This window comes from Gymnoscopelus braueri (genome assembly GCF_963280865.1).
Source record: "Gymnoscopelus braueri genome assembly, chromosome: 13".
NCBI lineage: Eukaryota > Metazoa > Chordata > Actinopteri > Myctophiformes > Myctophidae > Gymnoscopelus > Gymnoscopelus braueri.
In genome coordinates, this window is record NC_137615.1 from 9,779,680 (window position 1) to 9,794,270 (window position 14,591).

Consider the following 14,591-nt stretch of genomic DNA (forward strand, 5'->3'; position numbering starts at 1 on the left):
AGTAGAAGTGAAATCAGCAGGGTGCTGTAATAGCTGTCCCAAAAATGTATAAATATTAAGTTCAAAATCTACTACTGTCATTCTTGCTATTTTCTATGTTTAAGGGAGAGAAAAAATACAATTCTTGAAAGGTTTTGCCTATAATGACGAGGTTAAGTTTGTGTGTGGGTATTGTAACCAATGAAAAGTATTAACAAGATCTTGTGACCAAATAAGAACTACATTGGATCCATGATTCTGTTGTTCTCCCCCCCCCCCACACACACACTCAACAGTGACAACATCAACATTTCAAAAATCTCTTTGAAAACCCTCCAGCATCTTCCCATGAAAGAGCCACCGACACAAAGCTTGATGAGTTGCACAGTTTATTTTATAAGGCAATACAAATAAGAAAATATAAAGGAATCCAGAATAAATAGACTTAAATATATATATAAGAATCCAGAATAAATAGACTTAATAATAAATAAATAAAACAATGCACACACACAATATTACAGTAGCTCGCTGTATGACAAAAATAAGGCAACAATGTGATCTTAAATAAATAAACTTGACCAATAAATAAACAATAAATAAATTCTCTGTCAATCTCTCTCTCTCACACACACACACACACACACACACACACACACACACACACACACACACACACATCTAGGGTCCGGTGTGTTAGATGGTTGCAGCGAACAGGTCCAGTCTCAGGAGGTGTGTGAGGAGGGTGACTCTCACATCCTCCCAGCCGCTAGCACTGTAGTCCTGCAAGGACAGACAGAGACATTTTTAAAGTTAATCACAAGATTCTAGTCTAGTTTGGTATAAATTCGTATAAAGTCGATTGATTGATTGCATACTTTATTAACAAATTGCAAATAGTACAGTGGTACGATTAATGGTGCTAAAAGGATAACACAGCCTTAAGGGCTAGTTTCCATTGTGGTCCTGTGTATTCAATTCATCGATTATAGACCAAATCATGGATTCAAAAAAGGCTTTGCATAAGATAGATAGACAGATAGACAGACAGATAGACAGACAGAAAGAAAGACAGATAGACAGACAGACAGGTTTCAATAATGACATACTGACCTTCTCTTTCAGAATTCTCTCCAGGGCTTTGAAGTGGTGTTTGGTCCTGCGTGTCAGTTTGGTGACAGAGTGAGATGGAGCCACGTCCATTACCTTCACCTGAAACAGATAGATAAGAACAAATTAGTCTCTCTCTCTCTCTCTCCTCTCTCTCTCTCTCTCTCTCTCTCTCTCTCTCTCTCTCTCTCTCTCTCTCTCTCTCTCTCTCTCTCTCTCTCTCTCTCTCTCTCTCTCTCACACACACACACACACACACACACACACACACACACACACACACACACACACACACACACACACACACACACACACACACACACACACACACTCTCTCTCTCTCTCTCTCTCTCTCTCTCTCTCTCATTGCCATATTGTGGTTATACATACACAGAGTCGTAGTCCGGTGATCTGACTGAACAGGTCTTGGTTGAATATGTCCACGTCCTTCTGGTCCCAGTTGGTGTCGTTGAGGCTCTCGCTGTCAAACACACGTGACACCTCGTCCAGGGTGTCCACGAGGAACACCAGCTTCTCATCAGCCTGTCAGAGTGAGAGAGAGAGAGAGAGAGAGAGAGAGAGAGAGAGAGAGAGAGAGAGAGAGAGAGAGAGAGAGAGAGAGAGAGGGGGGGGGAGGGAGAGAGAGGGAGGTAGAGGTATAGAGATTAGACCAAAGTGCCTCTATCTGCTGCTTAAAGGGAACTTTAGCCAACTTTAGGGGACTTTATTCTAGAGGGGTTAAGTGGTTGCTGCTTCTAGCTGCCTTTACTACCAATACCTCTAGTACTAGTAATACTACTTGTAGAACTACTATAGCCTACTTCTACTACTACTACTACTACTACTACTACTACTATAAATCATAATGATACATTAGAATAAGAACAATATTCATTCATAATGTCAATGTCCAGAAATGATGTAATTATAGGCCTACCGTGAGCTTGGAGGCCTTTATCTCAGGGAAGTGTAGGAGTTCACCTGCTGAACTGTTGTTACTGAGCTTGGAGGCCTCCTGGAGTTCACCTGCTGAACTGTTGTTACTGTTACCCTAGAGAGAGAGAGAGAGAGAGAGAGAGAGAGAGAGAGAGAGAGAGAGAGAGAGAGAGAGAGAGAGAGAGAGAGAGAGAGAGATACTTAAGCTTTATAAAACTTACAATACTAATAAATGGCTAAATGAATCCTTCAAATAATATTAAAATAGTTAATGTAAATGCATAGTTAACTTACCATCTTCCTGAGCATGGAGATAGTATTGCTATTAAGCTCCTGGAACTTGGACCTTTGGTCCCTGTCCCCATTGGGACCCTTCTGCTTTCTCAGCCACATGCACGAGCTCTCGGCCTCGACCACGGCCACGAGCACCATCATCATCATCATCATCATCATCATCATCATCATCATGGCCTTATATATTTTTTAATTAAACTGCAATTTCTCTAAATGACCACGGAGACGAGGAGGTCGCTGTTTTACCAAAATGCACCTACTATATGTCCTGGTGAAGCAAGTATACGTGTAGAAGTCTGTTAATAGTCCTTTTTTCAATAAAAGCAGCAGTTCGTTTTTCTGGTGAAGGTATGAAGAGTCTTAAAGCTCTTGTTCTGTTCGGTGCTGATTTGTTGTGTGCCATTCTCACCTGTAAATCCCAGTTTAAATAGACGGGGAAAACTAAAGCGAGTTGAAAAGTGAAATAGAATGGGTTTGTCGGGGAAGCCCCGCTGCTTTTCATACCTGAATGGATGAAGCCGCAGGTAAGAGAGTGCTCTCAGGGCCCGGGGTCATCAATATGTCCGTACGTGGCCTGGTCCGAGGCAAATTTTAGATTTTGTTTTTACACACCATTATAATGTTCTCATTTTGATCCAATTACTGAGTGTCAGTCTCCAGGTTTTCCTCAGAATGTGACACTGATTTACTTTACTATGACACTATGCCACATTATGAATCCACTAGGACAGTGGTTCTCAAACGTTTTATTTCCAAGCACCCCCATAACTCTGAGTGTTTACAAAAACCACATAAAAACCACGTCTAAATTAAAGCAATGTATTTTTATAGCGAACAAAACAAGTGGACTATATGAAGTAGCCTACATTTTTAAATACAAAGACAAGCCAAAACTAAACAAATTCATAACAATTTAGGGTTTCAAGCATTTCCAATATTTGGATAATTTAATTGGTGCAGTGAAAAAATATAAGTGTATTTAATGAATCATTTAGATGCAGACCTAATTGACTATAATGTGACATACACATATTAGAAACATAACACGTGTTCAATGAATTTCACTGTGACATTTTTGATAATTGAATGCAGCTGTGTATGATTTAATATGAATTAATCACATACCCTGCACGTCTAATTTAATCTAATGTTTGCAATTACAGGCAGGAGTAAAGGAGAAAAGTAGCCTACACTGATTCTGAAGACTAGAGCCAATTAAGGCTCACTAAACATTTTTTTTTTTTAATGTAACCTCATGCCCTTTGCTATAGAGCCTATAATAATCATCATAATCGAAATTGTGGACAGAAATCTACTGACTTTATTTATTTCGGCACTGAATGAACAAGCAATTGTATAGAACAGATATGGACTTGTTTACGAATACAAATTCTTTTTACAAGTACAAAATAATATTGGCATTCATTAAAGCCCATAAACAGATTCAAAACAGAATTAGTTCATTCCAGCCTGATCATGAGAAGAATATATTTCGCCAGGCTACTCTGTCTCATTCGATTTTTATGTAGGCCAGAAATAGGCTATATATGTACTTGTATTTACATGACTATTTGATTTGTCCTATAGTTGCTCAAACAACTAGCAAATGACTATTGATAAACTACATCATTTAATTATTTTACAGTTTGTTTGTTTTTTGTTTGTTTTGCAGATAGACTATTTTAATCTAATTCATGTTTTTATGTATTTATTTATTTATTCATTCATTTGAGTTTTTCTTTCTTTTTTTGTCCAGGATTCAGCTAATTGGAATTGATTGATTGATTTGTTGATTGATTGATTGATTGATTGATTGAATACTTTATTAACAGTTTGCAAAAAAAAACACAGAAACAGTAAAGGGAGGCTAAAAGGATTAAACCCAAGAAAGAGAGATTCAAATTATTTTATTGGGAATAACCCCCGTTTTCAAGGGGGTCCACAGATTACAAGGTGAGCGGACAGAGCAGTTTTAAACAATTTAAAAGATGTTATTGACTGAATACAAACAGATTGTTCCAGTCAGAGGGAGCATTAAAGTAACCTAAAGGATTTTTTTGCCAACTGAGTTAGATACTTTTGGAACTTCAAAATAATTCTGTGCATGCACAATATTCTCAGTTAGAGGTGAAAGGTTCCATATACTGTTTTAGATACTGCGGATAGTTAAAATGAATACATTTGAAAATGAACTGTAACCAGTGCTGCTGTCGTCTTACTGTGGGAGGCAAGTTGAGATTTTCATAGCACTATGGCTTGTTTCCATTGGGGTCCCTTGTATTCAATTCATATGAACATTTAGTGACAGACAAATATACAATACTACACAAAAACATCATATAAACAGGTAGTAATCAAAAAGAAAAATATGTACAGTAAACAGTTCGGGGGGGATTGTAGCCTACATATTTCTCACAGAGGTTAAAACATTTTTTTGATGGGTCACCACCACAACTTCCATTTTGATTTCGGCTTTCCTCTTCTGAAGAAACTGGCCTCCTATGTCTGTCTAGTAGCCTACAGTGGAAGACCAGACCACATGACATTACCATGTCAGGTCTGGTCTGGACCACAGTTCCGTTTCCACTTGTGAGGAAGAGGAAGCACTTCTTCTCATGTTGGTCAGGTCTGTCTGTCTGTCTGTGGTTGGATTGACGCAGAGAAACTGCAGTATAGAGACTGTCATTTTAGGCTGTACAGCAAGAGCTGTCTGACCTATTGGCACTTGGCAGTGGTGTAAAGTAACTACATTTACTCAAGTACTGTACTTAAGTAAAATGTTAAGGTATTTGTTTTACTTTACTTGAGTATTTCCAATCTAACACTTTTAGGGTTAGGGTTAGGGTTACTACAACTACTACTACTACTACTATTTATACTACTAATAATAATAATACCATAGCCTGCATTGCAGAGCTGTACCTACCCAAGTGCAGAGAAAATATGGGTAAATGCTCTTTTAGACACAGTGGAGCAGTTAATTGGAACATGCTACCACTGCCCATAAAGAACATCAGTTGTCATAACTGTCAAATCATGGCTTCAAGAAACTGTCGCAGATTAGTGTGGTTGTCTGTTTAATTTATTTATTTATGCTGTTAATAAGATTTTACTGTGTATAAGTCACAAGGGTTGTTTAGCTTTTAGAGTGGGATCAATTGTTCTTATGTCTGTTTGTCCAAGACCAAGGACCACAATAGAAATAAGTCTCTGACCTTATTGTGTTTTTATACTTGACGTGTTATTTCAGTGAATGCATTGCATTACTTGCATTTCTCTTTTTTTCAAATCAATCAATCAATAATAATAATAATGGCCTGGAGTTTGCTGTAGGCCTACCACTAGAACTACTTACTATAATAATAATAATAGTTCATAACAGTTAAAGATCTCTATCTGTTATTTCGGTTTCCTCCTGTCTCTTTGACTGTCTGTGACTATTTGCCTTCAGACAGGCTAGACTGGTTTCACGTCATAGTGTTTAGACATCGATGTGTCAATGAATGTGTTTTCAAGCATGTTTGAAACATGACATGACACATGCACCGTCTTATTCTCCCCCTCATTCATTTTCTCTCTCTCTCCTTCCCTGCTTTCCCAGTGTGGGTTGTAAATTGCATCATAATTTCCCTCATCGATATGTCATCATCAGATTGTTTTACAACACCAACAGCTTACGTAAGCAACAATATACAGTAGCGTTTTTCAGTAGTGTCTAACTGTTGTGTCTTCTAAGCGTTTGGTGATTTACCTGTAGCCTATGTAACAAGTTAACATTCCAAAACAGTCGTAACAACTCACCTTACAATTCAAGTCACTTAAGACACATTAATGGATCTTTTAAAAGCACATTATATACTGTTGATAATAACAGTCCCTACCAGACCATAAGTAGTCCCTATGTTGGGCTTGTCATTAGGTGAACATTTTCCTGAGGGCTTGTTTCCATTGTGTTCCTATGTATTCAATTAATCAAGACATATAAATACATAATACAGGAAATCATATACTAGGAGCAATAAAAGTATATTTACAGAGAAACAGAAAAACAGTGGGGGGTAATAAGGTGCTATTTTATGACGGTTTTGAAGGAGTGTAGGGAGTCATACTTTTTGATGGCTGCTGGTAGGGCATTCCACATTTTGGTGGCATAATAGTAGAATGAATTCATCCCCATGTTTGCGCCGAATCTGGGGGGAATGAGATCTGTGGAGCTCCCTCTGGTGTTGTGCCCGTGGTACATGGGCATGCACTGGTCCCTTGAGTATCTTGAAAACCAGGCCCATTGTAAGTTGCTGTACTCTGTCCTCTATACCCTGAGCCATCCAACCCTAGCATAAGGAGCAGGGGTTAGGTGAGTCCTAGGTTTTGACACTAACAGTGACATGATACAGACCATGATACTGATACTGATTATTACACTTTTCTCAACAATATGAGCCGTTATTATTACATTATAAGTGGTAAGGTTCTTAATGAAACACATAATAACATTATGCAAAAATGTTATGTTATGCGCTCATGATTTTATTACAGTATGAGCGATTGAGCACATTATTATATTATGAGCTTTTATTACATATAGGTAATTATATAATGAACCGTTATTACATTCATCATGTTTCAAAAACATTGGTGGAATTTGACATCTGATATCAGTGTTATATGTTATTGTTGTTAAATGCTTAATCTGTTTAGGGCAGAGTCTTATGGGGCCTGTCTTTGCCTCTCTGCAGATAATGAAGTTAATGTACAACAGGTGCATAACTACTGCACCTGACTTTTGTTTTCTATGCCATACACTTGGTGTATGTCACAAGATTGTTTTTATAGTGAGTAGATTTAGACGTTTAGACTGAAGTGGCCACACTCGCATAACATAATTTCTTCTCTGCATAATACAACACACTTCTTTTAGACTTTACCTTTCTGTCTTTCTTTCTTTCTTTCTTTCTTTCTTTCGCCACTTCTTTATCTCAATATAGGACAGGGTTGTGCTTCAAACACAGGAGGGCGCTGTTGTATCAGTTTATATATGAATATATGAATGTATCTGATACTGTACCCAACAGGCAACAGGACATCCACAATAGCCTACAACATTTCATTGCATGTGCTGCATGCATATGGTAATTATATTAAACATCAACCAATCTGATAGCGTAATTTGACCACCCATTTTATGATATATCACATCTCTCATGGCTGCAGGTGAACCACATTTCAGTTAATCAAATGAACACCAAACACAGGACACTGAATGTGGTTTGTTTCATTTATTTAAAAAAAGAAACATCTTTAAAACTGAAATTGCTTTGTAAAAATGCATATTTGTTTTCTTTTAAATAACATCTCCCTTTCAGTTTTATTCTACACTTGCATTATCCTTCTCTCCTTCTTCTTCTCTCCGTTCCAGCTCAGATGGAGGGTTATAGCCTATACGACAGGTTTGTGGCTGAATCTGTCAACTAAGAGAAGATATATAACTCTCGTTTATAGTGAAAATAAACCCTCTTTGATTGTACACAGCAAAATCCTCAGTTTCTATTCAACTCTGAGAGTGCAAATAACGTGCAGCGTCTCGCTCACTGCACGCTACTGCTGATCAGAGTATCAACAAAGTGACTTCAATTTAGGGACATCCATCTGTCCATCCCCAGGTGCTGGTGTACTGACACATGGTCCTGCCTACAGTTCTGGTACACGGTAGTCTGTGGTCCTGGTACACTGGTAAATGATCCTACAGTTCTACATGGTATTATAGTCCTACAGTATATCCTGGACTTCCTGGTACACTGGTAAATGATCCTACAGTTCTGGTACATGGTACTGTCTACGGCAGTGGTTCTCAAACTAAACTTCTTCTGTATTTGGCGGCGGAAGCCCATCTGAAAAGGTTTTGTGCCAGGGACCCCCAGAAGAGAAGATTTGTGTAAAAAATAATAATATATATATTCCACATTTTCCAATACTTTCAAGATTAAGTTAAAAAATAGCAGATGTACAAGCTCGCAGCGAGGCACAAAGTGACGTGCTGTGAGCTTTTATAGCTACTATCTTTTAATTGCCAACGTATAAAATATGGATAAGGTGGTTAAAATGAGTGAGATGCTGTATTAACTAATTCTGCTGGGGACCCCCTGGAACCCTCAGCCCCCCCAAGGACCCCTGGGGGACCCCACTTTGAGAACCACTGGTCTACGGTCCTGGTACACTGGCACACAGACCTACAGTCCCGGTGTACTGGTACATGGTCATATACAGTTCTGGTACATGGTACTGTCTACGGTCCTGGTACAACGGTACATGGTCCTACAACCCTGCTAAACAGTCACGGTGCGTTTTAACAGCGGGCGATTCAGGATAGTATTTTCCGGAAGTGCATTATATGTCTATGAGAGCCGGCAACTACTGGCGATAGGGCGAAGTGGGCGGGGGGGCGATGAAAGATGGATTTTCTTTATCTTTTGGACGATGTCGCCCGGCGATCGCCCGAGAGTCGCCCACTGTTAAAACGTACTGTCAGTCCTACAGTGCCGGTACATGGTACTACAGTGCTGGTATATGGCCCTACACTTCTGGTACATTGTAAATGATGCATGGTCCCACAGTTATGGTCCATGGTACTACAGTCCTGGTACATGGTACACTCTCTCTCCCAAAACAGCCTATTGTGACTTCTTGGGACAAATAAAAAACAGTTAAACGACGGAGGCGCGCCGTCTAAAGCAGACTTGAGCCACGAAAGGCGAGCAAGTCTCCGTGCCAAGCTCGGCGAAGTCCGCTTCAGCCGCCTCAGCGCAGTTCGAGTTATGTCCCCATAGGGACAGAATCGTAACTCATATCCCTCCTAGTCAACATGTGCCGTTTCAGCCTCCCCTTCCAGTCAAACATTTGACTTCTTGGGACGTCCGACCCAAGAAGTCACCCGTTAGCTGTCTTGGGAGTGAGAATGCGTTGACAGTTATGGTCCATGGTACTACAGTCCTGGTACAACATGGTACATGGTCCTACAGTTAAGGTCCATAGTACTACAGTCCTGGTACACGGCAATATCGTTCCGGTTAATGGTGGTACATGGTTCTGTCTACCTATTTGAGAACATCTTCCTTCTCGCTACAGTAGAAACCAAACAGGAACACTGTAACTCTCATTAGCAAACAGGAGTACTGTAACTCTCATAACCAAATGAGGGTCTTTGGCATCCTTCCATTACACCTCTAACACCCCCCCCCCCCCACCCAATATGCACATGTGTGGGTGCGCGCAGACACGCACGCACACACACACACACACACACACACACACACACACACACACACACACACACACACACACACACACACACACACACACACACACACACACACACACACACACACACACACACACACACACACACACACACACACACTTCACTCACTAATCATGTTGTTTCTATCCAGTCATGTAAAATCTAGGATGCATATCAAGTGCATTTTTAGCATAGAATACTCTTATGATTAATAAATCAAAACATTTCCCTCCGATACTCCTTCGGTCCCTTTTTCTCCTTCACACCGACGACCGCCCCTCTCCTCTCCTCTCATTCCCTTCATCACATCACAGCCACCCGTAAGCACCCACACATGCATGCACGCGTGCGCATACATGCGCACACACACACACACGCACACACGCACACGCACGCACACGCACGCACACACACACACACACACACACACACACACACACACGCACGAACACACGCATAAAGATACAGAATAAGAAACATCTCTTTCATTACAATACACAGCTTGGTGAAGACACACCCAGTATAAAACATTTTTGTTTTGTCGTTGAAAAAAAAAAATCACAATGTATATGTTTTGCTGCATCATCAGCTTACGATTCATTACAATACTATTCAGAAAGGACTGGCTGTGATGATTGGAGAGATAACTTGGTAGTCCATTTATAGTCCGGCTAGATGACATATTTGTAGTCCATTTGCTCAGGCAACGGTTATCTCAGGGTGGTCATCCAAGGCGAAGGAGTCTAGGTCACTATGGGATTTGTAGTCCATTGGGGCGGTTTCAGATTTGAAGTCCTTTTTTACTGCAGAGGGGACATTTAAAAAGACTCTCCACTGTGTGAAGGGTCACCATGGGAGTTGACTGTTGATTGCAGCTTTGAACTGCTAACTCAGTGGTTCTCAACCTGTGGGTTGGGATGATTTTGGGGGGTCCCCAGATGACAGTGAAGTGATCATTTAAGGACTTTAAAGACCTTTTTACTACCTAAAAAAATGAAAAAGACCATTACTGCACCAAAAGTAATCAGCAAACGATACTATAAAAACTGGTTAAACATTGGCCAAATTGTCAAATAAGAAAGAGGCAGATATTGTGAAAATTGCCGATCTACAAGCTCACAACGCCTCAAATTTATCTGTGGAACCGAGTGAAATTTTTTTGAATGCCTCAACTCCTACATTCCAAGTGCTTATCAGGGTGGGGGTGGGGGGGGGGGGTCCCTGGTTCAAATATTATTATTTTGGGGGGGTCACAGCCTGAAAAGGTTGAGAACCACTGTGCTAAGTGATAACGGTACTCCCTTTACCTCAACCTTCTCAGAGCATCTCAATAAGTTCAGCAGGTTTTTTTTTTTTTCCTTCTCTCCAAAAGAGCTTCCATTGAGTTCTGAAGGCCGGCTGTCTTTATCAGTGTGTGAAGTGTGGAGAATATGATGAACACACGTACTGTACGGTATACCGCCATCATGCAACGAACACACATGGACATGTGCACTGTTCCAAATACACAAGGGAGACGTGTTGAGAGATGGCAGCTAACAGCTACGACACACACACACCTCTTGGAAGCATCTCAAATGGACAACGGAGCCAAATGTTTGACACCAAAACATAGTTTTAAAATCACCGCCTGACAATTAACGTTTCATTTGAAGAAGAAAAATTGTTGCAGATTACAAATCTTCATCTATTAATTTAATTTGATATAAGAGATTTGTTAATCATTTGAAAAACAATGTCTTCTCTTAACAACGTACATAGCAATGTACCATCATTCTAAAATCTAAAATTAAAACAATATTACAAAAATAAATCTATGAAATAGATTTGATAACTGGTATTTGGTTGACAGATTCAGATTAAACTTTTTAACAGACATTATCAAATGACAAATCTAATCATAATGATAATGCGTTTCCCCCTGGCAGAAAAACCAGATGAACTGATTCAATTTTAGAATGTCATAAAAGCTTATTAAACAGCCCAATTGTATTAGTTGATATTGTTTCATGTGCTGGCCTGATGACCCAGCAGTTCAAACGTTATTTGTCTCACACCCATATGGGTTTCATGTTTCAGACCCATGCCTGTTTAGCCTGACACTCAGTGTGAACTTTTATTTTGTTTCACTCCATTATTCAGTCTGAAAGCCCTCGCAATACGCTAATATTGTATTCGTAGGAGGCGAGACGTAACAGAGCCACCAGACCCCTGTGGCGTTGGCTAGCGATTCAGGGGCTGGAGCCAGGCTAATGCCTGTTCTGTGTGAGTAAAAAGAGGGATGGCTCAGTGAAGTTTCAACAAAACAAACCTAAAATGTACAAGCATTGCAAGACAACGTTGTCCGCTTCAATTGATCCAAGAGAAACAAATAGCCTGCTGGTGTATCGTAGCCACCCGCTGCCCACCGTCTCCCCCCCCCCACACGCACACGCACGCACACGCACACACACACACACACACACACACACACACACACACACACACACACACACACACAGTAAAACATCATAGCAAAGGGACAGTTTTCATTTACAGCAACAATAACCTGTAACTTTATATATTTTTTTCTTATTTTTTTCAATAAGGGATGTGTGTTTTTTTTATAGAAAGATATTGATTGCCAAATGGGGTTTGTTCCCATAGCCCGCAGGGACGAGCTGTTTGTTCCCACGGCCCGCAGGGACGGGCTGAGACTTTCCTCTGTGATTAAAACCTTTCATCTTGCTTCTCCTTCCTCCTCTTGCATTGTGTCGTTCACCTCTTCTTTGTACAGTTCTCTCTATTGCACATTTTTTACGACCCTGGGAGGAAACAAAATGGAGGAATCAAGTTGGACGCACAAGAAATATAGAGATACCTGAACAATCAACACCTACAATCTGAATTTAACACTCAGGTGCGTGTATGTGTATGTGTATGTGTATGTGTGTGTGTGTGTGTGTGTGTGTGTGTGTGTGTGTGTGTGTGTGTGTGTGTGTGTGTGTGTGTGTGTGTGTGTGTGTACGTGTGCGTGTGTTGTACCTGTTAGAGTGGCTCTGGGTAGGCCTGCCTGGGGTCATAGGTCATGTCAGGGATGTAGGGTTCATGTAGCTCAGGGTCCAGGGGGAGCTCGGCGTATCCGTACGGAGGGTAACCCCCATCTAACTCTGATCACGGACAGACAGCCAGACAGACAGTTCATTAGGCTATTTGCTTTCACCTCACATCCATACTATAATTCAAGTCTCGTGTGCGTGTGTGTCCGTCACTCTGTGGCCGGTGTAACTCGGAAAGTCTCCGCCCGAATGGTCTTAAACTTACCGCGTGTGTCTCATATGACCCCCGCGGTGTGTAGTGCCAAATGGCGGACGGACCAACGGTTTCAGAGAACCGAAAAAAACAAACAAATATCTGTATCTGTCTGACAGCAGGTCTGAGGAGAACGCAGACATTCTCTGTGTGTTTGGGAGATATCGGACGGACGGACAGACCCTCTCATAGACAGCTAGCTTCGTGCAGTTTTTCCTTACAGTGGGGTCCTAGATACATATCTTATCAAATGGTGGTCTGTGGCGGTTTGGTGTAATAATGCATATCAAATTGGACGTCCTTGAAATGTGGTCAAACAAATACTATACTGCATATCTAATTAAATAATGATATTTAGTATAGCATAATTAGCATCTATCAAAAATAGGTGACAAGAAGTGATAGAAGGAATGAGGAGTGCTAGGGGGTAGAGGTTTCAGACTGCGACAGAAAATGGGGAGTGAGCAGTGTTGCCAGATTCTGCGAGAGAAACAAGCCCAAAACAATTGACTGGGCCACATGAGCACGCACACACACACACACACACACACACACACACACACACACACACACACACACACACACACACACACACACACACACACACACACACACACACACACACACACACACACACACACACACACACACAGCCTATATAAACCTACATCAGCTATTTGATAGCCAATCTACAAGCTTGTAGATCTGCTACGTTGAAATATGTTCTGATGGTGGTCCGTGGCCAAATACATACGAATGTGGGTGTCTTGACATGGAAATGTTTGAGAACCACTGGTCTAAACAACTTTAGGAAGCAAGCCCAAATAAGCAACAACATTTTGGAAAACATGCCCCAAACATAACGCACTATTTACAAGCGACTTTACAGAGAAAAAGAAGCCCAAAGTCACTTATTATAAGCGGACTTGGCAACACTGCAGAGTGAGTCTGAAGTCCTGATTGAAGTTGTTTCCACCAGGATCCGCTCCAATTTTCGCACAGGAAAAGAGTAGGAGTGGATCATGCCCTCCTTTATCTGTTACACAGCACAATCCTCACAATCCACACAAAATGTTAAATCTCAGAGAGAGTTACACATGGATAAATTAACACTGAGGTTTCTGCTGTGCAGGATATATAGCAGCCATCTGGTGATGTGGGGCATCTGCCAAAATAATGTTCTTCGACTTCTCCATTACTTTTAATACAATACAGCCCCTTAAATAGGTTTTCCACTTAACTTAAAACCTGACCATTTGCACTAATATAACTCATTGATTATAAATATATATATATATATATATATATATATATATATATATATATATATATATATATATATATATAGTCCGCCTTCTTACATCTGACAAAACCTCAGTCCCCCCCACATGCATGCATGCATACGCGCGCGCGCGCGCACACACACACACACACACACACACACACACACACACACACACACACACACACACACACACACACACACACACACACACACACACACACACACACACACACACACACACACACACCCAGTATACTATGGTGGCAATGGGGATCTATTATAGTTCATCCTATCCATCAAACTCGTTCTAAAGCTCTGACAGACAGGATGTACTGTAGGCAGGCAGGCAGACAGACAGACAGACAGACAGACAGACAGACAGACAGACAGACAGACAGACAG

General features: G+C 40.7%; 1 protein-coding gene across 1 annotated transcript in view; it reads right to left on the reverse strand.

The window, feature by feature from the left end:
* Positions 1 to 11,340: 11,340 nt before the first annotated feature.
* The window catches only part of jupb (junction plakoglobin b), an 87,311-nt gene continuing 84,060 nt past the window's right edge, over positions 11,341 to 14,591 (reverse strand). Inside the window, exons 16-17 of the mRNA XM_080447127.1 lie at positions 12,638 to 12,762; positions 11,341 to 12,417 (exon numbers count right to left, since the gene is read on the reverse strand). Of these exons, the coding sequence (XP_080303253.1) occupies positions 12,641 to 12,762 (122 nt within the window). The 3' untranslated portion in view covers positions 11,341 to 12,417; positions 12,638 to 12,640. The remainder of the gene's footprint in view (positions 12,418 to 12,637; positions 12,763 to 14,591) is intronic.